The sequence below is a fragment of the Ustilaginoidea virens genome, chromosome 7, assembly GCF_000687475.1.
Source record: "Ustilaginoidea virens chromosome 7, complete sequence".
Classification (NCBI taxonomy): Eukaryota; Fungi; Ascomycota; class Sordariomycetes; order Hypocreales; family Clavicipitaceae; genus Ustilaginoidea; species Ustilaginoidea virens.
This window is the reverse complement of record NC_057322.1, coordinates 1,944,400-1,967,697: the sequence shown is the minus strand read 5'-3', so window position 1 is coordinate 1,967,697 and position 23,298 is coordinate 1,944,400. Positions and strand designations below refer to the sequence as shown.

Sequence of the window (23,298 nt, the reverse complement as noted above, 5' to 3'; positions counted from 1 at the left end):
GCCGCCATCCTCGTGCCGCCATCCTCGTCCCCGCTTCCCATCCACGCCAGCGCCGACCTCCACTCGAAAAAACAGGCATTTTCCCTGTCTCGATCCGAATCCCGCCTTGCAGTGTCCCGACCCCGAAAAACCTGAGCGACGACATCTCCTCCTTATCCCCCCCCAAAAGAAAAGAAAAACAAAAGAAAAGCATTAAAAAAAAACCTGCCATTGATCGCCCCCTCCCCTCCCCGGCAGCCATGTCCCGACAGGCAACCCGCCAGATATCCCGGCTCCTAGCCCAGGCTGCACGCCGCCCGGCCGCGACCCGCCCGGCCGCTCAACTGCTTCCTGCAGCCGCCGCCGCCGCCGCCGCCGGCCGAAGCTCAGCCCGACCCCCCAGCAGAGCGTTGTCGGCGTCGCCCCTTCGCGGCAGGGGCATCATGCCCGAGACCGACAACCCGGCCAAGCACGACGTGGCCGAGGTGCAGACCAGCATCGGCGTGGCCGACCTCTCCGAGGGCCAGTACCACGAGCTCGCGGACAGCTACCTGGACGCCGTGCTGTCCAAGTTTGAGCAGCTGCAGGACGCGCGGGAAGACATTGACATTGAGTATTCGGTGCGTGTGATTGTTTCCCCCCTTGCTGCGCCGGGCTCCCCCTTTCCCCCGCGGGTCCGCGCGCGGTTCGGGCTGCTGACCGTCGCAAGCAGTCGGGCGTCATGACCATCGCCGTGGCCGGCAAGGGCACGTACGTCATCAACAAGCAGCCGCCCAACAAGCAGATCTGGCTGTCGAGCCCGGTTTCCGGGCCCAAACGCTACGACTGGTGCATCCTGGGCGAGGGCCAGGCCGACAAGGAAGGCACCGGTAGCGGGGGCTGGATCTATACGCGGGACGGCGTGAGCCTGAGCGAGCTGATCTTGGCGGAGCTGGATGTGGCGATTGAGCCGGCGTCGAGTTGACGGGCGCCGGCAGGTTTGTACGATGGGGTTGTCGAATGTAGAATAGCAGTGGCGTGGCAACCTGAGCCATGACAAGATGATGACTGTTACGAAGTGAGTGCATGTTTGAACACGTGCCATCTTGACAAAAGTATCCTTCACTATCCTTTTGCAGCTGGTGTAACCGTTCAATATATGCCGTCGAGTATTTAGTAGGCGCTGTCTTACGAGTGCTCTTTTACCAGGGCAGCATAGCAGTATAGCATTTCAATAGGCCATCTAGTTGGAACACAATCTATCTTGCCAGATATAAATATCCTCTACTATATTGTACAGCGGCACACCCTTTTAATAACCCATCTAGATTGAACAGAAACGACGGGCATGCCCTTTACATAGCAGCGTGGCAATTTGCCCTTTCAACATGCCGTCTACTATTGAAACACGTACTAGCTCCATGTCTATCCTTCAACATGACATTGGAGCAGCATACCAGACCCTTTCCATGTATACCGTCTAGTAATTGAACAGGTGCCATCTCACAGGAGATCCTTCAACGTGCCTTCGCAGCCAGTATGCCCTTTCAATAACCCAGCTCGTTTGAAACAATCCACATACATTCTTCAACATGCATCGCAGCCAGTATACCCTTTCGACAAGCCGTCTAGTTTGAACACATCCATCATGCCAGATATACCCTTCAGCATGCATCGTACCAGCATACCCTTTCGACAAGCCGTCTATTTGAACACAATCCATCTCCAGAATGCCCTTGAACACGCATCGTAGCAGCAACCCAACCCCATCCTCACCACACCCATCATCCCCATCACCACCATCACCACCATCACCACCATCCCCATCACCCTCACCGCAGACACAACCCCATGCTCGCATTCAACATCCCCACCGTCATCCTGTAATGCCGCCACGCCTCATCCCCCCCCTCGCTACCCCCGTCCCCGTCAGCACCGACACCCACCACCGTTGGACCACTTCACTCACCCTTCCCTCCGGTGCAGCACCTGCTTCCACGCCCCCCCCCACCGGTTGAACAGCCTCACGCGCAGCAGGTTCTTCAGCACGCGGTGCTCCAGCCCGCGCTCCCTCGCGGCCGCCTGCAGGAACCACAGGGTGCGCTTGGCGCCCTCGGCGTCCAGCGCCCCGGCGCCGGGGTCGCGGAACGCCGCGCGGAGCTGGTCGCGCGCCACGTACCGCCAGGGCGGGGCGTACTGCACCGCCCGCAGGAGCGAGCGGTACAGGTGGCGGTACGCGTGGATCGTCTCCGTCGTCGCTGGCATGGCTCTTTTCTGTCGGGGTGTGCGTTTCTACGCCATGGCTGGTGGGAAATGGCGACGCGGGCGGTTGACGGTTCGCCTGAGGGGGGGGGCGGTGGGAGGGTTTTGAGGTCCGACGTTGGTGCACAGTGCTGGGTGCTCGCATCGTGCTAGTGTACACTGTATGGAGGCGTGGTACTGTATGTAACCATTTCCACCACATCAGACCCTGGGGGCGCCATCTGCCGACAAACCGGAATACACCATAGAAACGACTGTTTTACATCCCTAGATGAGGATGGACAACTGCCACGCAGACGCACCATCACGCAGACGCCCATCACGCAGACGCACCATCACGCAGACGTACCATCACACAGACGCCCATCACGCAGACGCCCATCACGTCGACAGCACCCGATGGCTAGGTATGCAAAATGCCCGCTGAGCTATCCGTGCCCCCGTCCTTCGGGTCTAGCCGCATCCTCGACAAGACACACTCCGCGGCAGCCAACCCGCGGTCCGTCCATCGGGCAAACCGTCGCCAGCACGCGACTCGCCCGCTCGCTGTGTGAAAGGCCCATCCTGTCCGCCAGACATGATGTCCCATTTCTCCTGCTTCACCGTCATGCATACACCCCCAAGTCTCGCGTCCAAACAACGCGCCGTCTGGCTAGCGTCCCTGGTCCAGCACTAAAGGTGGGTATACAGATGATGGCCCCCATGTTCTTTAACAGAGAGAGAGAGAAAAGCACAAGAGAAAGAGAAGAAGAGGAAGAAAAAGTCACGCTAGGCATATCGTCAGGCTTGCCCATCTATATGCAAAAAAAACTCTATGCTCGCCCGTAATATTATATCCATCGTCTGCTTCATCGGTTGTTGCGGTTCGCCTCGTCCTGCTGGCCCAGGGGAGCATATCGACCCTGGCGGCCGCTGCTGATGCTGGGTGATCGACCACGAGCCGCTATCCGCGACAGCCAGCCGCCTATGCTTCCGTCTTCGCCGCCGCTTGTCTGAAAGTTGTTGGATTTGTGGTCGTCGTCCATGTCGCCGCCCCTGTCGCCGCCGGCTTCGATATTCACGTCTCGCGAGGGCCCCGGCGAGCCGGCCCGCATGAGCGATTCCGTGTCGCCATGCACCGACGGGGTTCCCATGACCGTGCTCGCATCGCCAAAAATCGAATTCATATCTTCGAGACGCACTCCGCAAGTCTCGGGATAAATAAAATACACTGCAAAACCCGGCACGTTAGTTCAGCTTGTCCGCCATCACAGCCCGACAACGTCAAGCAAAACCTTACCTATCACAAAGGACACCACGCAGAAGAAGGCATGCACAAGATAGAGGCGCCACTTGATCCATTCCTGCAGAATTGGAGTCATCTCGCCGACGAGCCAGTTAAAGGCCCAGTTCGTGGCGGTGGACAGGCTGGCACCCTTTGACCGAATGCTGAGAGGGAGGATTTCGGGCGGATACAGCCAGGGGATAGGCCCCCACGAGTAGCCAAAAGCTGCGTTGTAAATCATGACAAACAAGACAACCATTCTCGGCGTCCACCGAATGTCCAGGTAGATGAAGTAGGAAATGAGAGACAGGGACACCGTCATGGCCACTGCGCCGGAGAGCAGAATGGGCCGCCGACCCCATCGGTCTACCAGGTACCATGGCGGGATGGTGGACAAGAAGTAGGTGATTCCGTTGAGACCCGTCATCAGCACGGCATCGTGGCCTACCCATCCGGCCGACTCGAAAACGTAGGGGGCGTAGTATGAGATGACGTTGATGCCGTTGAGCTGCGCCAGCGCCTGAGCAGACATTGCGATGAAGACGCGGGTCCGGTATTTGCGGAACATCTCCGAGTAGGATCTCTCGCCTTCCTGCCGTTGTAAAAGAACGTTCATCTTGATTTCACGATACTCGTCTCTAGCCTTGGCATCGTGAATATCGCCGCCACCGTAGAGGTTTGCAATAACCACCATGCCTTCCTCGTCGTGGTCATTGTCGAGTAACCATCTGGAGATTCACGTCAGCTCTTTTTTTTTTTTTTTTTTGCAACATTCCGCACACAATCCCTGCGGGCAGATGCACAACGACTCACCTGGGCGATTCCACAATGACCAAGCTGCCCAGTCCAAGGAGGGCTCCCATGACGCACTGCATGAGGAGCGGGATTCGCCATGACAGATTGCTCTCGATGAAGCCACATCCGTAGTCTACCCACACAGACGTCGTGTATCCAATGATATTGCCGGAGAACTCGATGCAGGCCAGCTTTCCGCGGTTGTGCGGAGGCGAGATTTCGGACTGGTACACGGGTACAATGGTGGAGAGCATGCCGACGCCCAAACCCGCAACGATGCGGCCGACCATCATCATGGCCATGGAAGTCGCCAAAGTCTGCAAGGCTCCGCCGACAAAGAAGATGCATGAGCCATACAAGATGGTGCGCCGGCGCCCAATAATGTCGCCGACACGGCCAACGACGAGCGACGAGATAAAGGCACCGATTTCCAAAATGGCAACCATAGTGCCAACATGCGCTTTCGATGGATGATTGAAATAATCAATGAAGTATGGGCCACTGCAAATAAAAGGTTTTGGGGGGGGGGGGGGGGGGGGGTGAAGGTGAACGAGTCAGCGCCGACCTCATCTAGTCCCGTGTTGACTTCTTCAAGAGGGAGGGGTCATACGTGATAATGCCCGACATGACGCCCTGATCATAACCGAATAAAAATACGCCGAGAGAAACGAATATGCTGGTAAAGTAGCTGCGCGTTCAAACGAGTCAGTTTTTCCATCGCCGTTTTCCGGGGCCCAAAAAGCCAGGGAAGAAGGCTCGTGGCTCGTACATTAAGGCCTTGCCCGTGAGGCCGTGGATGGAGCCGGAATGACCCGACATGATGGCTCCGATGCAACGCAGCGCGGGCGAGGGTCTCGGTGTCCGTACGTAAGGAATCTCGATGGCTTCTTTCGTGACGGTGCGAGGCAGTGACTGCGAACGACGGTACGGTCGTCGTGGTGACGGATCGTGAATGCGGACCTTCTTTTGGTTTTTGGCCTGACGCTTCTGGACTCCAGCGAGGAGATCCTGGTCAAGGTCGTCGGGGAGCTGCAGAAGGACAGGATCGCGCTGGTCGCCTAGCTGGTCGCCAATGTCGCCAGTGTCCGTCCAGGAGGATTCCGAGTCCGAGGACAGTCGAGACTGGCTGGGGGCAAGGTGCTGGTGGTAGTGGCGGTGGTTGGAGAAACCCAACAGCGAGGCGGCCTGCGAGTCTTGTTCGGTCTCTGATCGGGTAGGGAGGGTCCGCAAGGGAATGTTGGAAGGAAGACGGGACGGGTTTGTCGAAGGAATGTTGGGCGGCTCTGGGGCTGTTGAGCAGCAGCGCCCCTCTGCATTCAATGAAACGAGGAAAGAAACAAGGGAAGCGCGAAGGTGGAGAGGGGAGCCGACAGTTTCTGGCGGGAGTCGAGCAGCAATCGGCGAGTGGTGAGGGCAGGCGAGACAAGGTTTCCAGTCATCGAAAGCAGCTACCTGCAGCGTCGCGGGGGGGGGAGGGAGGGGGAAAGGAAAGGTTAGCTGCGCGAGGGCGGCTTGAGCAAGGAACAGGCAGATCTTGGCAGCGTCTGCAGCCGGATAACCTGTTTCCAACAAGCACGCGAGCGAAGGGGAACCTCTTGCGAGCGAGGAGCAGGAAGCATGCCAAGTTGCCAGCCGGTACTCGGTAGTTTTTTCTAGAGTTGCGGACGGGGGGGGACGGGGGGGGTCGGCAAACCAAGTCGGGCCCTGCGGGAGCCAGATGCAGCAGATGTACATACCAATAAGGAGGCGCTACAGCTGGGGTATGATGGCCAAGGTCGGATCAATCTTAGCTCACTGTCTCCAGTTCATCATGCAAAGGACATGGAGTCTCTGGTCGGAGCGCGTTCGTCCGAGATGGAAGTGTGGACAGCGGGTGCCCCTGATTGGGCGGTGAAGGGGGGGGGGGGGCCGCTGGGAAGAAAATTCTGGGGAAAGAGCAGTCGCGGGCGAATGAGACGATGGCAGCGGAAACAACAAAACACACAAAACACTCAAAACACACACAAAACACACAAACGCAAAACCCACGAAACCCGCAACCCGCAACCCGCAACCCGCAACCCGCAACCCGCAACCCGCAACCCGCAACCCGCAACCCGCAACCCGCAACAGCCCAAGCTGAAGCGGACTGTCAAGTTCAAAGCCAGGCAGGCAGACGGGGCGGGCAGCCTTGTCGGCCAAGGGCAACAAGGTGGGTGCGGCTCGGGTGCCTTTTTCGCGCGTTACCGGGCACTGCTGACAGCTCACTTTGTACGAGGAAGCCATTGGCCCCTGGCCGGCCACCTGGGTCGCCAAACGGAGCCGCCAAGTCAGTCTCAGTCGCATAGGGACCGGCCCCTTAGTGACGTCTGGGGGCCCCTGTCGACGTGTACATGGATATTTAGTTGTGCCAGCAAACCCGCCCTTCTCAGTCTAGTCTCTCAGGGGCAGAGGATATTCCCCAAGACGCCAATCGAAAAACAAGGGGGAAAAAAACAAGGTGGGCTCGGTGCTCACTTTCTGCAGCTGCCACCTCGCCAGCGTGGTACGGGTTAGACAATCGGTGCGACTTCTTGCTCGCACCCTGGATTCCAATCGTTCGGGACAATGCCCCCCCTTGTGCAAGCCACCCGTTTTCCCGTTTTCCCGTTGGCCCAGGCCAGCCGCAATGTCACCAGACCGCAGTCACCCTCCCCAGCCGTGAGACCGGCAAAAGGGGCATGTGGCCGCTCGGCACAGGCAGCCTTAATTTCGCCCTTGTCCGAGGCGGGAACGCATGACCAGCTTACACGGGTGGCGGGCAACGAGGGGGCTCTGTCGACAGGTTCGATGACGTTTTCGAGACGCGTCCCGTCAGCGTACCCTGTGCTCCGTGCCGTCGTAGGACGTCCAGACTGGGGGGAAGGGGGTTGACGCTGACGAGCCCCCCGCTTCGCCGTGCGAGATTACCAGGCGTTTTTCGACGAAAAAGGTTCCGCTGCACTGGGTACGAAGGAGCGTGGAACTGCAAATGCATCCCAGAGACTTTGCTTGCGGTAGACGACTCAGCTGCATAATACCTTGTTGATGCCTCGCCCTTGACGGCCCGGACGGGGCAAGGAGAGGGTTGATCGTTGATCATGCTTATCCGAGTGGGGGTGCCTAACAGGGTTACCCTATCCGTCTGTACTCCGTGCGGCGTAGACTAAAGCGGAACGAGACACTGTACGTCGGCCTCGCGAGTTCATCGTCGACGAGAACCTGCCAAGCCTCCTCGCCGGTTGACCCAAGATGCCAGCAAACCACCCAGGTCATCATCCTCGAATCCTATGTACAGTGCTTGTAGGCAATCCCGAGCAAGTGCTACCGTGTACGTCAGTAGTACTCCCTACTCGGCGCTCAGCGCTCAGCACTCCCACGTCTTTCGCCATCGCTCGGCCGTGTCAAGCCCAAACCTCGCGCCGCCCTCTGAACCCCGTCTTCCCTTCCCCATGGCCTTGTCCCCATACTCTTCCACGCCGAAACCAGTTCGATCGAGGACGTACATGCTACGTTCCCCGCAGCTTGTCCAAACCCCGACCGCTTCTGTATCCCGTCCAAAGCAGCAGCAAGGTAGAACGTCCCGTCTTTCAAAACATCTCTTGATCCAGGAAGCTTGTCCGTGTTCAACCTGTCGCAGGCATGGAATTAAGCCCGCGGGTTTCACGGCGGCCCGACGGGCGGGGCGTGAGCACGTGCATGCACTGGACATAGTGAGGGGATACTCGGACATTGGGTATTGAGAGTAAGAAGAGATAAGTAGGGTTACAGCTTGCCATGCGAGGGTTTTCAACGGGGCAGGGATTTGCACCAGACTGCTTAGCTAACGTCAGACCACGGCGGGCCAGTTGGATTGGGTTTTGTGTTGTCGGGGTCGCGTTGACTCGTTGACCCTAGACGTCGCCCAGAAATCAAAGAGTCAAGACGTCTGTCTCGCCTGTTGGGTCTGGCTGTCAACAGCTGTGTCGATGATAGGGTTACTCCCGCGTCTCGAGTCCGTACACCCAAGATGATTGTCAACCGCGACAAAACAAGGCGCGTCCTCCATGGCTCCATTCTCATCGACGCCGTCAATATTGCCGACCGTCGCCCGCCGCCCGCCGCCCGCCGCCCATAGTTTGGGCCAACGCGCGGTTTTACACGCTCTTCTTGCTCTCCGCCGGCCAACACGCGCCGTCGTCGTTGCCTTGTTCCCCTCGAACCGTGTCCTCCACCTCGTTGCACTGTCTTTGCCACTCCGTCCCGTCCCTTCTGGTGTCCTTCCGAAAGAGCTCCTTCTGCGGCGCCCGATGGCTGCCGGCCAGCCTGTCCCACAGCGTCGTGTACTGCCCGTAATTGTAGTTGAAGCACAGATGGTGGACGGTGTGGCAGGCCGCCCCGTTGATGAGGGGGTTGTTGGCGAGATAGTCCCCGTCGTGGATGAGAATCGCCCAAAAGTTGACCAGGACGAAAAGCGCGACAAAGGCAAACTTCTGCATGGGGAACAGCAGGACAAAGACGTGGTACGGCAACGACTGGGCCCAGCCGTCTGCCGGGTGGAAGGCATACGCCGCGTACGGCGTCGGCATAACCCACCTGTGGTGCTTCTTGTGCAAGGCCTTGTACACGAGCGGGTGATGCAGCCCCCTATGGATCCAGTATATGCTAAAGTCGGTGAAGAGGATGAACAGGGGATACTGCAAGACATCGTACCACAGGCCCGGCCCGTCCGCCGACGTATCGTACAGCTTCGTGTATCCGCGGGCCTCGGCGAGGGAGAAGGGCAGCGTCAGGACGGACATGCCGGGGAGTGCCCAGAGGGACTGCTCGATTTCCATCCGTGGTTGGTTTTTGAGGTACTTGGGGTGCTTCTCCATCTCCTTGTCGAACACGAAGACGTACGAGAGCGTGGCAAAGAGAAGGTAGACCACAGTGCCAAACAGCCTGTGCGAGGAGGGGGGAGTCGCGACGGGTCTCGGATTCAGCAACGACACGCGATGCGGACGTGGGCACGGCGTGACGAAGACTCACCAGAATATCAAGAACAAGTTTATGGATTGCCTGAATACGTTGTCCCTGGGCCATGAACTCATGCAAGCGGCGGGCGACGGGGCGATGGTGAAATACTTGGTCGGAGGCTCGTAGTGGCACGGCAAGCCGTACGGCGATGGTGAGGTGTAGTTGCTCGACACGATGTGGCTGTGAGCGCCTGGCTGCGCAGGATGCAGCCAGGCGAAAACATGGTCACCTACAAAGGTCTCGCAGAGATCGAGAATCACGTCCATGACGGGCCAGCCGGATTCGGTTGGTGAGGGGGGCTTGAAGAAACTCTTGAGCCTGGCAAGAAGGGAGAAGGGGCGTCAAGAAGGAACATGAGGGCAGTCTGCGCTCAAGTCCTGGGTCGGAAAACAATGTACAAGGCTCGAGCCAAGGCCGGCAGCCAAGGTCATGGAAAGACTGTACTCGGCATCCTCTTTATTTCATGCTCGCCTTCAACACGGTCTCTGGTGCCTAAGCAGCAGCTTCGCTACCAGAACAGTCAGCTGCACCTTCTCTGTTCTAGAGAGACCCAAGTGATCCAATCAGGCGTCCTGGGCGTCCCAAGTAAGCAAGGGCCTGGGTAGTAGAATGATGTAAGACTGAATTAGGTACGTTGCAGCACCACTTCCGAAATGACTCCTCGAGGCATGCTGCTGGGTGCTGGGTGCCGGGTGCCGATGGCTTCGGAAGTTGGTAGTTGGTCCAGTCGCAGTTAACTCCAGCATACGGATATAGATCCAGCAGAGTGATGCGATTTCTTTCATGGCCTGTGACCTGAGCCACGCCACAGCTCGCAACGCACCCCGTCGACCCTTGTAAGTCGTTGCCATGCAGCACACATGGCGGCGGCAGGCGGCAGTGTACGGCAGCAGACGGCACATGACCGCATCGCGATACGCTTACGCAGGCCCAGGTGGTATTGCCTGCCGCCCTCGGTGCTCTGTTTGTCAGCAGGCAGGCCGCAGGCCGCAGCATCATCCCGGATTACATCAGAGACATTGTGCTTGCTGCAGGCTCGCTTTGCCGTGCCGAGTACGCGTAGGAACTTGCGCCGAAGCTGACGGCTGGTCCCTAGCTCTCAAAGGTCCCTTGGACGCTGAGTTGCGACGCAGAGGAGACGGGGGGAATAAGTCGGAGTTGCGACGCCACCGCAGGTTGCCATTGCTATTTCCGATGCGGTGCCAAATGCTCCTCCTATGCAGGGATGACTATCAAGACATGGTCCTCTTTTGGCACATGTCGAGCAGCATCTGCTGGTCCCCTGTTCGCCTTGCCCGTGCCAGCAGCGCAGGTTGGGAGGAAACCGTAGCGCGGGTCTGATGATCCGAAATGGTTTCTTTTACCGCTCGTACTTGGGTTGAGTAAGGCTCTGATGTGCCGGGAAGTAGTGCAAGTCCATGATCGGCTGGATGATGAAACCAGGTGCCTCAGGTGCTTCAACGTTGCCCTCGTCATGTCTGGAGTCTGGAGCGTGTGCACTGTGCACTGTGCACCGTGTGACGACGGGCAAGGTAGAAAGTTCAAATGCTTGTTCCAGGGGCACTGGATGTTGCGGCGGAGTTTTGCACCGCTGCGGGAAGGCACCCTCCTGCCTGGCACCTGCCACCTGCATTGCATGCACCTGGTCGTCGGACAACTGCCTCGCGGGGTCGCTTGGGGTTACGATTCGCTACAGGAATTGGGTCGATTGACCAGACTCCATAGACTCCGTCGACTCCATTCAGTCAACTGACCCAGCAGGGCCGCCCGCCGGCACCATCTCCGAAACAAGATTGGCGACCAAAAGACTTGACAAGTTGGAACCAGGATCAATGAAACCCAGAGTCGGACGCATCTGAATCTGAGACCTGGATCTCCTGACGCAAAGTTTAAATCAACACCACACCACCACTGCAGCGACGTTGCGATGTTACCACTTACCACGGCAGCCACGGCAGCCACGGCAGCGTGCCACCCCGTGGCTGCATGTGTGATGGCATCTGGATGCATTGACGCATTTGGCTTCGAGACTACGAAGTCCTGCAGCCGAATTGATTAAGACTGCCGGTTTAGCAGCACCACCAACTTGGCAGAAACACTATGCCATCACCATTGGTACCCAAAGGTAACGGGCCAGTTCCGCCACAGTGGTCGCTTAACCGTGTCGGCGACGATAACCCGTACGACGTGACCGGTGCTGTTCCTGCTAGATTACGATGCCGCAAAGCGCTGGTGCGCTATTAATGCTATTGATGCCCGCAACGTATAGTACGTGCCGTCTGGCTCTGCGCCGTGGGAACCTCTAGTAGATGGACTTGCTCACGAGAGAGACGTCGACGGCTCCGCGAGGCCTACCGAGCGAGGTTCAGCTTACGCCGGCACCTCTGCGTAGACATTCCCGGCGGACACGTCCCATCTCGACCTCAAGCAGTTCTCATGGCTTAGTCGACCACGCAGCACTCCGCACCACAAGGCGGGCACTCGGCTTCCGCAAAGGAGACGGCAGGACTGCAAGTCCTCTGGCACTTGCTCCCGGGCAACAAGGTCCACGATCCCCCGACTGCCAGGTCCGTCAGCTATTTTCATGCTTCCAGCCACGGGGCCGGGCCATATATAGACCCCGTGTCCGGCAAGAAATTCCCATACAGGCCTCTGATTCCATCCGTGTCTGGCACTTGGCGCGCAGCGGCAGCAAGAACCAGCCTGGGCGGCTCAAGTTGCCAGGCGCGAGGGTTTTGCCCTCCTTGGCGAGCGTTGGCCAAGCTCTCGGAACGGTTGAGTACAAGATGGACTGCACCCGTCCGATCTACCGCTGTTTTGGCCAACAACTTGCTTTACAATATCGTCGCAAACAACAGTCATGTCGTTGTAGCCATGTCAAGATGTGTGGGAATCCATGATTTCTTTTCCATAATGTGATCTAATGCCGGCCGACTATATTTGCGGTCAGCGGCGTCGGAGGTCTTCCTCACTGCCATAGCTGAGCACGCTCTGCCAGTTTGGCACCTGCGGGGGTATCTGCTACCATGCAGATGGCAACTTTCAACAATGATATGCAGCACAAAACAAAAGCCTGCGGCAGATAGTTCTTGATTATAGCAGTCGTTGTCCACAACAGATCGTCGCTGTGTGGCCGTTGTATCAACACGTCGCGCATCAAAGCCCGTGACTCTGCCCTCCTGCCATTTTCCCTCCAGCTCCTGTCATGAAATAACCACGTTAAACCAAGGACAGCTTGTTGGCAGCAATGTCCAAGGCGTCCACATCCGGAGTAAGACGGCAATACGCCTTCTTCTGGCCGTCAGGGCTTTTAGGCTTGTCAGCGTGTTTCTTTTTCCCTCGGCAAGTTCAGATGGGAGGCATCGTACCGGATAAGAGTGTTGATCTTGACGCAGTCAATATCGTAGAGCTGCTTCAAGCTGGCCTTGATTTGGGACTTGTTGGCGCGGACGTCGACAATGAAGACCAGAGTGTTGTGCTCCTGTTGACCCGTCAGCAATTGCGACTTGAGCCCCCAACCCCCCACCTCTAGCTGAGGAGCATCGCCTGGACACGCACCTCCATCTTCTTCATCGCGCTTTCGGTATTCAGCGGGTGGATGACGACGCGGTGAGCATCAAGCCGGGGCTCGTGCACAATCGACTTGCGCATATACTTGGGCGAGCGGGACAGGACCAGGGTTTTCGGCCGGTGGAACGACGTGGACGTGTGCGTCTTGACATTCTTGCGCGAGTGCACCTGAGAAGAGGCGTGTCAGTACCGGCGAGGATGCCCGCGTCGGTCGGGAAACCACGAGCAACGTACGCCTTTCAGAACAGCCTTGGCAGCGTCCTGGGCCTTTTTGGAGCCAGCTGCGATTACGAGGGTCAGCCAACGCCCTTCATACTGTAGATGAGGACTCGCAAAATCTGCTGCTTCCTGTACCTTTTGTCGTCTTGGGTGCCATTGCTGCGGTCTGCTGCGGTTGCGGTTGCAGTGGTGTGCTCGATGGGAGGGAAAACTAAGAGAAAAGAAAAAATCGATATCTTGAAGAAATCACGATTAGGGCTTGGCTTGTGTGTAGTCACGTGATTCGGTTCGCAAGTGGGGCTGGGTTTTCTCTGGGAAACGATGGATCGGGGCAGGCTCGGGCTACGGTCATGCAGCTGGGTCACCATTACATGATTTAAAAAATTCGCAGACGCGAGCAGAAAACGAAGAGCCAAGCTCAACGATGACTCCTAGAGAAATGTGTTCAGAGTCGAGGGTCGAGGGCCCTCTTGCGCCTACTGTCTTGACACGAGGCAAAGACTTGCTCCTTTGCATGCTGTAGTTGAGGGGACTTGGGGATTGGGGCGCAGCACAAGGACGTCGACAACGCTGGCGTTGCGCTACGGGTCCACATCAGCCGTCAATTCGACGACGACACAACAGCAAAGACGAGGAACAAGAGGGCGTGTTACTTCTGGCCAGGATGCGGCATGTCGGTTTCGGCCACGGGGACAAGCGTATCTCGTCAACGTCTTGGCAAGATGCAGCCTCTGTGAGGCGTGCGTTACGTTGTCCCGGGGCTGCTGCCGAGATGTCGGCGGCAACACCAACAACTGAGCAGGTTGACTACACAGTCTCATCTCAACCCATCCGTCTACCCCGTAGTTGGCAAGCCTTGCAGATTTTTACGCGGCTGCTTTGCGCTTTGGCGCCCATGCTGGCTGGATATGCGTACCGACAGAGTCGTCTAGGCTCGTAGGCCCGCAAGCTGCGCCAAGATGTCCAGCTTGCAACTCGCTTTGCTTAAGCTTGGGCAAAGCCGACATTTGCCCTGGTGGTTGTTGCAAGCATAGGCAACGCACCAGCCACCCAGAAAATGGCTGCAGACTCGGACTTTTCGGGGGAAACATTGTGTGTAATAAGTCACGGCGACTTGCACGCACCACGGGAAGAAGAGCATGCAGTCGACCTATTTCAAGTTTCAACAAGAAACGTACATGCATATGACAAATTACGGTGCGCAACTGCCACATACGACCATAGCCGCTTGAAATCTTTGGATCCCGTCCGATCTCCGTTAAATAAGCAAGCGAGCGCCAGATTAGTAGTTGGGTCGGTGACGACCAGCGAATCCCTGGTGTTGTATGTTTCTTTTTAGTTCCGGGACGGGGTTGCATTCTGTTTTTGTTTTGGCTCCTTGCTTGTTTATTCTACGACGGATGCCGGTGTGAATCCAATACTTATTGCTTACCCCTAGGTGCCTGTACGCAACCAGACAACATCAAAGCATCGTCCCCACGGCTGCGTGCCTGCTGCTGTAGACTCGACGACGTGACGCCACGAGTCCTCCACAGCTTGACGAGTTCGATCCTGCTGCTCCTGCAGGCACGTGGCGCACCCCTCGTCGCATCAAGGTTTAGCGCGATCGCGACCTCGGCGATTGGGCAGGCCCGGCACACCGGACACGGGAAACGAGGGCATAGCGACGCTCTCCGTCGGGGTTCCTGCGAGTCATTGGACCGCACGTCAAGAGGCCAGCTGCCGCAGCACGGCGCCAGGTCGGAACTGCAGACGTGTTTCGATCCCGGGGGCATGGCGACCGGACGAAGCACTGGCGTCCTGCCCAAGGGCGCTCGGTGAGGCAAGGCCCCCCGTTTGATTGCGCCTTGGAGCAGCAACGGGCAGCAAGGGGTTGCGTTGCATCAGACCGAGGGTTGCTGCACCTTTGTCCTCCCGGCACGGAGCAGAGGGCGAGCAGCACGCCTCCGTTCTTTTTTTCGTCTCTCCTGCCTGCGCATGGGAGGGCTGGTACGTATGTAGACGGTGGACTCGGGGACTGGAACTGTCTACTGTCAACTTTTCAAGCAGCGCTTCGTGCTAGCGTGCCGTAAAGCGGCGGCTCCGGGACGGAGAAGGAAAACCTGGCGAGAAATCTGAAACAGCAACTTTGGGTGCTGGCTGATATGGGGGAAACAAAAAAAAAAAAAAAAAAGAAACAAGTCTCAGTCCCACCCAGCAGTTGCATGTTCTTGGTGGAGGAGGAGAAAGAAAGAAATGGGCGCCTTGGACGTCGCACGTACCAGGTACCATCAATACTCCGCAGTGGGTACGTGCTCCGTTAAGATGGCGGGAAATTGGCGGTGGTTTACATCAGTGACATGTACTCCATGTCCCTCCTGTGCCCGGCCGCGGCGCCAATAAGCAGCCTGGGGTGACAGGTTCTGGCCAATCACAGCGCCGGCACCCGCAGGGCCTGGCGAGAAACCCCCCCGCCCCCCATGCCAGGCCAGGCCAGGGCCATCCCAGTGATGCCCACAGTGATTGATTTGATTGCAAGTTGACCAGACATCAAAAAACCATTCGAAGACTTCAGCCACCACCAGCCCATTGTTGCCCGTACCAGGCCTGCGCGGCAGCCAGACCCGTGCCGTTGCCCACTCGTCAGAGCAGCAATGCTCAGGAGCCAGACGTCAGGGTGGACAGACATATCGCAGAGTGCATACCGGGCCAACGAGTTCCTACTGTAGGCAGCCACGGACAGCCCTAGCTGGGCATGGCGGGGGGCCGGACAGAGGCGACAATGTGGTCGGATGGCGCTCCACCTGGAAACCGCTTTCATCACAGGGCTGGGCCTTGCTGGCCCACGCCTGTTTCGTTTCTTTCCACGGAGTGCTCTGTATTTTGTCGAGCTTTCTTCTTTTAGCAACCGTGGCTCTTGCTCTGGCCTGGGCCCTTTGGGCAACCAGACAAGTCCAGTACATATCTAGTAGCCACCGCCCATACATGGTACCTACCTACCTACCTACCTACCTGGTAGGTAGGTACCTAATGATAGGCCGTGCGCTGGTGCTAGCGCTGGGTGGCACGGAGTACATGGTACATGACGCCGCCAGCCGCGCCGCCTTCCCCCCCCCCCAACCACTCCCCCCACCACAATCCAGGCACCGCAGGCGCCCGATCGGGATAAGCTTTTGAGTTTAGCCCGGATGCTTCATGCTGAGAGAAAGGCTGGTTGGCCAGCTGGGCTGACTAGCGACGGGTCCCCCTCGAATGGTCAAACACCCCTGGTCCAGCCACTTTAAAAAAAATTCCCTAATCCACTTCAAGCCAGCAGCCCAGCCAGCAGCCCAGCCAGCAGCCCAGCCCAGCATCATCCAGCCGCCAGTAGCCTGCACCTGCGCACGCCGCGGCCCCGTTATACATGCCCGGATTCCCAAGAGGCACGTTCAACTCGTCTTGCCCTTGTACTCCGTATCCCTCTGCCACAATCCCCAGAGTCGAAACCCAAGGGAGCGAACCCGTCGACAACAACTCCTCGGCTCGGCAACTCTCGCAGCCTCAACCCGGCCAAGTCGCGACCGTCTCGCCGCCCCGACGGTCTGCTGCCTCCCGGCCATCTCGTCACCGCCAAAACTGAATGACCTCTCCCCCCCCCCCCGAGTCGAATCAACCTGTGATGCTGCTTCTGCCTCGTCTCATCGATTGCTCTACCCAACCTAGACGACCGTCCAATCACCCTCCTCGCGACGCGCCCTCTCCCTCTCCCTCTCCCTCTCCCTCTCCCTCTGCCCCTCTGCGATCGTCGTCGTCGGCTGGCGCCAACATCAGCGCAACGCGTCGATCCTGCCGCCCGTCGCCTCGTACCGTACATAACAGTCGGATTCGCGAGTTCGCCATACCAGCGACTACCACCGTCTCCCATTGCTGCACCGAAAACTCTCCCCAGACAGCTGGGAAAGCAGGCTTCGTCTCCAATCTGGCCCGTGGGTTTCACCGTGTCTAGGTGCAATGGGGTCTACCGCGTTTGGAAACTTTGACGTATGCATGCTCATGCAAATCCCCGGGCCATGAGGCAATGGCGAACCGGATTGGCCTGGCTAACGAGAGGCAACAGAGCTTTTGCAGTTCCTCCACCTTGCCAGTGTGTAATGTAAGCCTCCTTGAACACTAGTTGAGCTTGACGGTCACACGAATCACAACTGCTTGGCTAATCAAGGATGGGGGAGGCGGGGGGATAGCTCTTCTCTGGACCGAATCATGACCAGACAGGACCATGGGGAGGTTGTCAACTGAAAGGCATCTCCTTGAGCGGGGGCCGTCATCTGGGCAACCTAGGCTCCATCCTTCTTTGCGGTGCAGCCATTGCAGTAGCGATCCTGCTGTTACTTCGGTCCGAGAAGAAGAGAGCCGCCGTTGGTCGAAGGTGAGGGAGGACTTGCAGTAAAGTGTGCTTCTCTGCGGCCGAGGGCTAACCGTCGTGCGGGTGCGGGCAGGGAGATGCAACTGTTCCTCATAGGTTACATTCTCATCAGCGTCTGCGAAATCTTTTCAGTTGGCGAGTTTCCGCTCAACCCAACAGCTCGAGTCGTATGCGAGCCCTCTCTTCACCCTTCCATCATTGGGCGACAAAAGTTGCGTGGGCTAACGAAGTTCACCTCCAGGTCTTTAGCGCCGTCCACATTGGCCTCATCATCGCGACAACCTGGATCCTGATGCTCAACGCGGTCGTCGGCTACCAGCTGATTGATGACGGGACACCCCTCTCGATTGGGCTGCTCTTCGCTTCCGCCGCCGCCTTGTTCATCGGCACCGGATACATCGGCCTGGATACCGGCCTCCAGTGGACCAAGTTTTGGAACAGCAGCTACGAGCTCCCAAACAGAAACGTCGCCTTGTACGTCCTCTACCAGCTGATGCCCCTCCTCTTCCTCGTCGCCTTCTTCGTCCTCGAGGCCGTTCTCGTGGTTCGGATCCTGGGAGAGATTCAACCCATGCTCTACCTCATCTCTGCCGCCTTGTCCTTTGCCATTGGACAGGTGTTCAACTATGCCATCAGCCGCCACATTTGCAGCGGCACCAGCGGCAAGATCGACGGGTCTCTGTTTGAGACGCTTTTCACCCTGCTCTCCGTTGTGCTGGTGTGGATTTTCTGGTCGAGCATTACTGAAGACGACTGGCCGATGCAAACGGCCGGTACCTACGATTAGCGGCGCACCCGCTCCTCACCCCTTTTGCTTGAGGCATCTTTTCTTCTTCTTCTTCTTCTTCTTCTTCTCTCTTTCTGGATAAGGCGTTTACGGTGGAAGCATGGTTGATTCGTGCTCTGAATCCCCCTGTCGACGACTTTTACGCGGACTCGACGACACAAAACGTACAACTAGGAGCATGGACGTTATTGGCATGTAGGGTAAGATGAAGTGTGCTCTGCGTTGCGCTCAGCTTTGCGATGGGGGGGTTTTTTTTTCCCGGGCCTCGCCGTCTCTTTTTCACGTCGAGATGCCCAGGGATATATGTTTTGGAGGGAAATGTTCAAACAGGGCTGCAGGCCTGCCCTTCATCTGACGATGACGAGAGTCGGTTCGTGGACTTGATGATGATGGCTTCGGAGGAGACGTAATGAGGAGGGGAGGGAAGAGGAAAAAAAAAAAAAAAAAAAAAAAAGACACCATACATGATGATGCTGCTGGTTCATCGAGGTAATATGGCGCTATGCAGGATTTTGGAGACGATTCCCGTAGTATACCCCATGTAGCGATTAATGTATAGATTCTTGTCCCGAATACCGTAAGAGACGGCATTTTGTGACTGTCAATGAGTGAGTGCCTGCTGTCCTACTGCGTCGTCGCGGGGGAGCATAAGAGAAGAGTACGGGGCGCCGATGGTTGAGAAGAAGAAATGAAGATGAAGATGGGTGCGTAGAGTCGGTACTCGGTGCTCTGTACTCCGTGCTCCGCGCTCCGTGTCCGTACTCCGCACGGTCTGGCTGATTGGCCCGCGACCCCCGTCCCGTCACTCGGGGCGGACAAGGGCAAGCGTTGTTCTTCTCTCCCCAGCCTCGCCCGCCTCGCCCCGTTCTTTCAATTTCTTCCGCCTGCGTCGCAACCCGCTGCTCGCCAAACCCGCAAAGACCGGCGAAGAAGGGGGCGGAAGGGAAGGCTTCTTGTTACGTGGCCCGCCACCGACCTGCTCGTTTCCCACCCATGGCCGACTCGGACGGCGAATTCGTCGCCAACGCGTCCGACGACGAGCTCGTCGACCACCGGGTCACCGACGACGAGGGCGGCCCCTCCCGCAGCAAGGCCTCGCGGGCCAAGCGCAAAAAGGACCGGTACAGCGCGCAAGCGTGGGAACAGTCGCGGCGCACGTGGGAGACGAACCTGCCCGAAGAAGACCAGGATGGCGTGCTCAGCCTCACGCTGCTGGAGGCCGAGAAGCGGAGGCGCCTGACGCGCGACACGACGCCGCTGCGGAGGGGCATCATCCGGCACCTGATGCTGGTGCTCGACATGTCGTTTGCCATGGCCGACAAGGACCTGCTGCCCACGCGGTACCGGCTGACGGTCAGCTACGCCGTCGCCTTTGTGCGCGAGTTTTTCGAGCAGAACCCCATATCGCAGCTGGGCATCGTGGGCATGCGGGACGGCGTGGCCGTGCGCATCAGCGACATGGGCGGCAACCCGGCCGAGCAGATTGAGCGCCTGAGGGCGGTCGAGGGGCAGGAGCCGCAGGGGAACCCGAGCTTGCAGAACGCGCTCGAGATGTGCCGCGGCGCTCTGTTGTGAGTTTTTTTCGACTCCTTTGAACCGGTGCATGGGGGGGCGTTTTTTTTTTTCTTTTTTTCCCGAAAAGGAGAATGGGGGGTAAAGAAACCCAAAAAAAACCGAAAATAAAGGGAAGCTGACGGATTCCGCGGGTGGGATGGGTGAGCTTGCGGGTTGGTGTCGTTTCTTTTTTAGCCACGCGCCATCTCACGGCACTCGAGAAGTCGTCATCATCTACGGGGCCCTGCTGTCCAGCGATCCGGGCGACATCCACGAGACGATTGCCAGCCTGGTGGCGGACCGGATTCGCGTGTCGGTCGTGGGCCTGTCGGCGCAGGTGGCCGTGTGCGCGGAGCTCTGCGCGCGCACCAACGCCGGCGACGAGTCGCAGTACGGCGTGGCCATGGACGAGGTGCACCTGCGGGACCTGGTGCTGGCCAAGACGACGCCGCCGGCCACGCGGGCCGCCGAGCGCAGCGCCGCCAGCCTGCTGATGATGGGCTTCCCGTCGCGCACCCTCGCGCCCGGCGGCGCCATCAGCCTCTGCGCCTGCCACAGCCGGCCCATCCGCGAAGGCTACGCCTGCACCCGGTGCTCCGCCCGCGTGTGCCGCCTGCCCGCCGAGTGCCCGGCCTGCGGGCTGACGCTCATCCTGTCCACCCACCTGGCCCGGTCGTACCACCACCTGTTCCCGCTGCGCAACTGGGCCGAGGTGCCGTGGCAGCAGGCCTCCCGGTCGGCCGCCTGCTTCGCCTGCCTGGCCGCGTTCCCGGGGCCGCCGCCCAAGAACGGCGCGGGCGCGGGCCAGCAGGACGGGGGGAAGCGCGCCAAGCCGGCCAACAACGGGGTCAGCGAGAGCGGCCGCTACGCATGCGACGTGTGCGGCAACCACTTCTGCATCGACTGCGACGTCTTTGCCCACCAGTTCGTGCACAACTGCCCGGGGTGCCAGAGCAGCGCGGCCGACGGCGCCATGGACGTTGACGCGTGACCAGCCTGCTGCTGCTGCTGCTGCTGCCGCTGCGGCCGTCTGCGGTCTTGCTGCAGCCATGCGCGGGTTGTGCGAACGGGGGTTGGTGTATGTATATATGTGTGCGCGCCGCCGTTCATTCCAGCGAGAATCGATGGACCGATTTCCAGGTGGATGCGTCTGTGGCCTTTTCACCAGGGGAGTTTTGAATTTTTCACGAGAGCTTGGCGCATCAGGGGGCTTGTATAAAACGCATTTCAGGTTTGCCATTTTTCTTGTTTCATTTCTTTTTTTCATTTCTTTTTTTGAATTGGCTAGTGTAGACATCTAGCGAGGGCTGACGCGGGCCTCGACCCGGCAACCCTGGGAAGAGCAAGCTACACGACGAAAAGGGGCTTCCATTCTCTCGTCGTTCCCGCGCATGCGTCGTATAAAGGAGGCTGGTGACAGTGAGAGTGAAAGTGAAGGTGAAGGTGAAAGTGAAACCCGAGACTCCTGCCTGCAAAACAACGGCTGCGAGGTTGAAAAATGGCCATTCGGTAGCCATGAAAAAAGGGAAAGTAAAATAAACAGAACAGGAAAAAAAGGGAAAAAAAAAAAAGGAAAAAGGAAAAAACACAAAAAGATACAAAAGGCTATGGAAAAGGCTAGGAAAAGGCTAGAAAAAGGCTAGAAAAAGGCTAAAAAATCCAACCAGATGCACTTCTCCCCCACGTGGCCCTTTTCGGCAGTCTCTTTTGATCTGAAGTTCCCAACATGGCAAGCATCATGCATCACCATCATCACCATCATCACCATCTCATCACAGGTTGCCGCGCTCGGCCTGCTCGCGCTCAATCGCCTCAAACAAGCTCTTAAAGTTGCCGGCGCCGAACCCCTCAAACTGGTTGCGCTGGATAATCTCGATAAAGACGGTGGGCCGGTCCATCAGCGGCTTGGTGAAGATCTGCAGCAGGTAGCCGCCCTCGTCGTAGTCGATGAGGACGTTGAGGCGCTCCAGGGTGTCGAGGTCCTCCTTGAGCTCCCAGCCGCGCCGGTCCGTCTTGAGGCGCTGGCGCAGGGTGGCGTAGTAGGTGGCGGGCACGCTGATGAAGTCGACGCCGCGGGCGCGCAGGGCCGAGACGGCGTCGACAATGTCGGCGGTCAGCAGGGCGATGTGCTGCACGCCCGGGCCGGCGTTGAACAGGACGAACTCCTCGATCTGGGACCTCTTCCGGCCCGGGGCGGGCTCGTTGATGGGCATCTTGACGAGGTTGTTGGGCGAGGCCATGACGACGGACGACAGGGCGCTGTAGTCGGTGCAGATCTGCTTGTCGTCGACGGACCAGAAGCGGTGGAAGGACAGGCAGCGCTCGTAGAAGGCGCAGGCGGCGAGCATCTGGTGCCAGTCCTGGTTGCCGACGCAGTGGTCGATGCGGGCGAGCCGGACGTCGGGCGGCGGCGGCAAGGCGGCGGCGGCGGCGGAGGCGGCCGGGGGAGGGCTGCGGGCCTCGCGGAAGCCCGGGAGGAAGGGCCCCGCGTAGCCGGCGCGGCTGACGAGGGTGTGGGTGGTGTCGCCGTAGGTGCGGATGGCGGCGGAGACGACGCTGCCGTGGGGGTCGGCGGTGCGCTGGGGCGCGCGCACGGCCTCGGCGCCCTGGGCGACGGCGCGGGCGTACACGGCGGGCACGTCGTCGACCTCGAAGGCGACGTCCTTGACGGCGTCGCCGTGCCGCTCGAGGTGGGCGTGCATGTCGGCCAGGAGCGCCCGGTCGTCGGGCGAGATGTCCTCGTCGGCGGGCAGGTGGGCCAGCGAGCGCAGGGGCGAGGTGAAGACGAAGCGCACGCCGCGGTTGGCCACGACGTGCGACGCGAAGAAGCGGCTGCCCGTCTCGAGGCCGCGGTACGCGACGGGCCGGAAGCCGAACTGCCCGACGTAGTAGGCCGCCGCCTGCTTGGCGTTGCCCACCCACCACGTGACGTGGTCGTAGCCGGTGAAGTTGCCCGCGGGAGCAGGCGGCTCCTCGTCGGCGGGGAGCCGGGGCGGAGAGACGGCCGATGGAGCCATGGGGTTGATGTGATGCGAGATGTTTTTGCTTTTCTGTGTGCTGCTGCTGCTGCTCGGGAGGCCGGGCTGTTCCTCCTGCTGTTGTCCGTGCCGAGACGACGCCTAGCGGTGCACGTTGCAGGGGGGGTGCTGCGCTGGAGGGGAAAGGGGGGCTCAAGTGATGAGGCAAAGGGGCAAGGCAACTAATGAAAAGGGCATGGGGGAAAAAATCACGGAAAGGAAACCTGGAGCAGGCTAGCAGCCTCATATAGGCAATCGGATCGGCGGCTCAAGGCTTCGCCCCCCCCCCCGACAGCATACGGCGAGACAGTACATATTGTCCAAGAGATGCGCCGGGCTGGCCGGCACAAGAATGCCGTGGCTGCCGCCATTGGCCACGCGGGTTGGGAAGGGGCGACCCCGGAAATCCCCCGCGCGTGGCATTCGACGGCCCAAGACTGCCGCGGCCCCTCCATCTCGCGCGCGGCGCCACTCGATGGCGGAATGTAAGCCGAGC

The 23,298-nt window shown here is 58.9% G+C and overlaps 8 protein-coding genes across 8 annotated transcripts; 3 read left to right on the top strand and 5 right to left on the bottom strand.

The window, feature by feature from the left end:
* Positions 1-239: 239 nt before the first annotated feature.
* On the top strand, positions 240-943 carry UV8b_08219 (uncharacterized protein; the record flags this gene model as incomplete). Its single annotated transcript, XM_043145716.1, has 2 exons — positions 240-599; positions 692-943. 2 exons carry the CDS (start codon positions 240-242, stop codon positions 941-943), a joined length of 612 nt encoding a protein of 203 aa, XP_043001651.1.
* An 847-nt stretch (positions 944-1,790) lies between these two features.
* Positions 1,791-2,223, bottom strand: UV8b_08218 (uncharacterized protein; the record flags this gene model as incomplete). Its single annotated transcript, XM_043145715.1, has 2 exons — positions 1,791-1,872; positions 1,928-2,223. 2 exons carry the CDS (start codon positions 2,221-2,223, stop codon positions 1,791-1,793), a joined length of 378 nt encoding a protein of 125 aa, XP_043001650.1.
* An 845-nt stretch (positions 2,224-3,068) lies between these two features.
* Positions 3,069-5,898, bottom strand: UV8b_08217 (uncharacterized protein; the record flags this gene model as incomplete). The annotated part of the gene is made up of 6 exons (XM_043145714.1): positions 3,069-3,430; positions 3,500-4,212; positions 4,298-4,780; positions 4,890-4,967; positions 5,049-5,568; positions 5,856-5,898. The coding sequence occupies 6 exons, from the start codon at positions 5,896-5,898 to the stop codon at positions 3,069-3,071; spliced, it is 2,199 nt and encodes a 732-aa protein (XP_043001649.1).
* Positions 5,899-8,412: 2,514 nt separating this feature from the next.
* Positions 8,413-9,540, bottom strand: UV8b_08216 (uncharacterized protein; the record flags this gene model as incomplete). The annotated part of the gene is made up of 2 exons (XM_043145713.1): positions 8,413-9,199; positions 9,287-9,540. The coding sequence occupies 2 exons, from the start codon at positions 9,538-9,540 to the stop codon at positions 8,413-8,415; spliced, it is 1,041 nt and encodes a 346-aa protein (XP_043001648.1).
* A 2,953-nt stretch (positions 9,541-12,493) lies between these two features.
* On the bottom strand, positions 12,494-13,220 carry UV8b_08215 (uncharacterized protein; the record flags this gene model as incomplete). The annotated part of the gene is made up of 5 exons (XM_043145712.1): positions 12,494-12,581; positions 12,643-12,755; positions 12,833-13,012; positions 13,079-13,125; positions 13,199-13,220. The coding sequence occupies 5 exons, from the start codon at positions 13,218-13,220 to the stop codon at positions 12,494-12,496; spliced, it is 450 nt and encodes a 149-aa protein (XP_043001647.1).
* Positions 13,221-17,032: 3,812 nt separating this feature from the next.
* On the top strand, positions 17,033-18,231 carry UV8b_08214 (uncharacterized protein; the record flags this gene model as incomplete). The annotated part of the gene is made up of 5 exons (XM_043145711.1): positions 17,033-17,062; positions 17,139-17,174; positions 17,263-17,447; positions 17,518-17,611; positions 17,686-18,231. 5 exons carry the CDS (start codon positions 17,033-17,035, stop codon positions 18,229-18,231), a joined length of 891 nt encoding a protein of 296 aa, XP_043001646.1.
* Positions 18,232-19,224: 993 nt separating this feature from the next.
* Positions 19,225-20,776, top strand: UV8b_08213 (uncharacterized protein; the record flags this gene model as incomplete). Its single annotated transcript, XM_043145710.1, has 2 exons — positions 19,225-19,802; positions 19,981-20,776. 2 exons carry the CDS (start codon positions 19,225-19,227, stop codon positions 20,774-20,776), a joined length of 1,374 nt encoding a protein of 457 aa, XP_043001645.1.
* Positions 20,777-21,557: 781 nt separating this feature from the next.
* Positions 21,558-22,802, bottom strand: UV8b_08212 (uncharacterized protein; the record flags this gene model as incomplete). The annotated part of the gene is made up of 1 exon (XM_043145709.1): positions 21,558-22,802. The coding sequence occupies one exon, from the start codon at positions 22,800-22,802 to the stop codon at positions 21,558-21,560; it is 1,245 nt and encodes a 414-aa protein (XP_043001644.1).
* Positions 22,803-23,298: the final 496 nt, after the last annotated feature.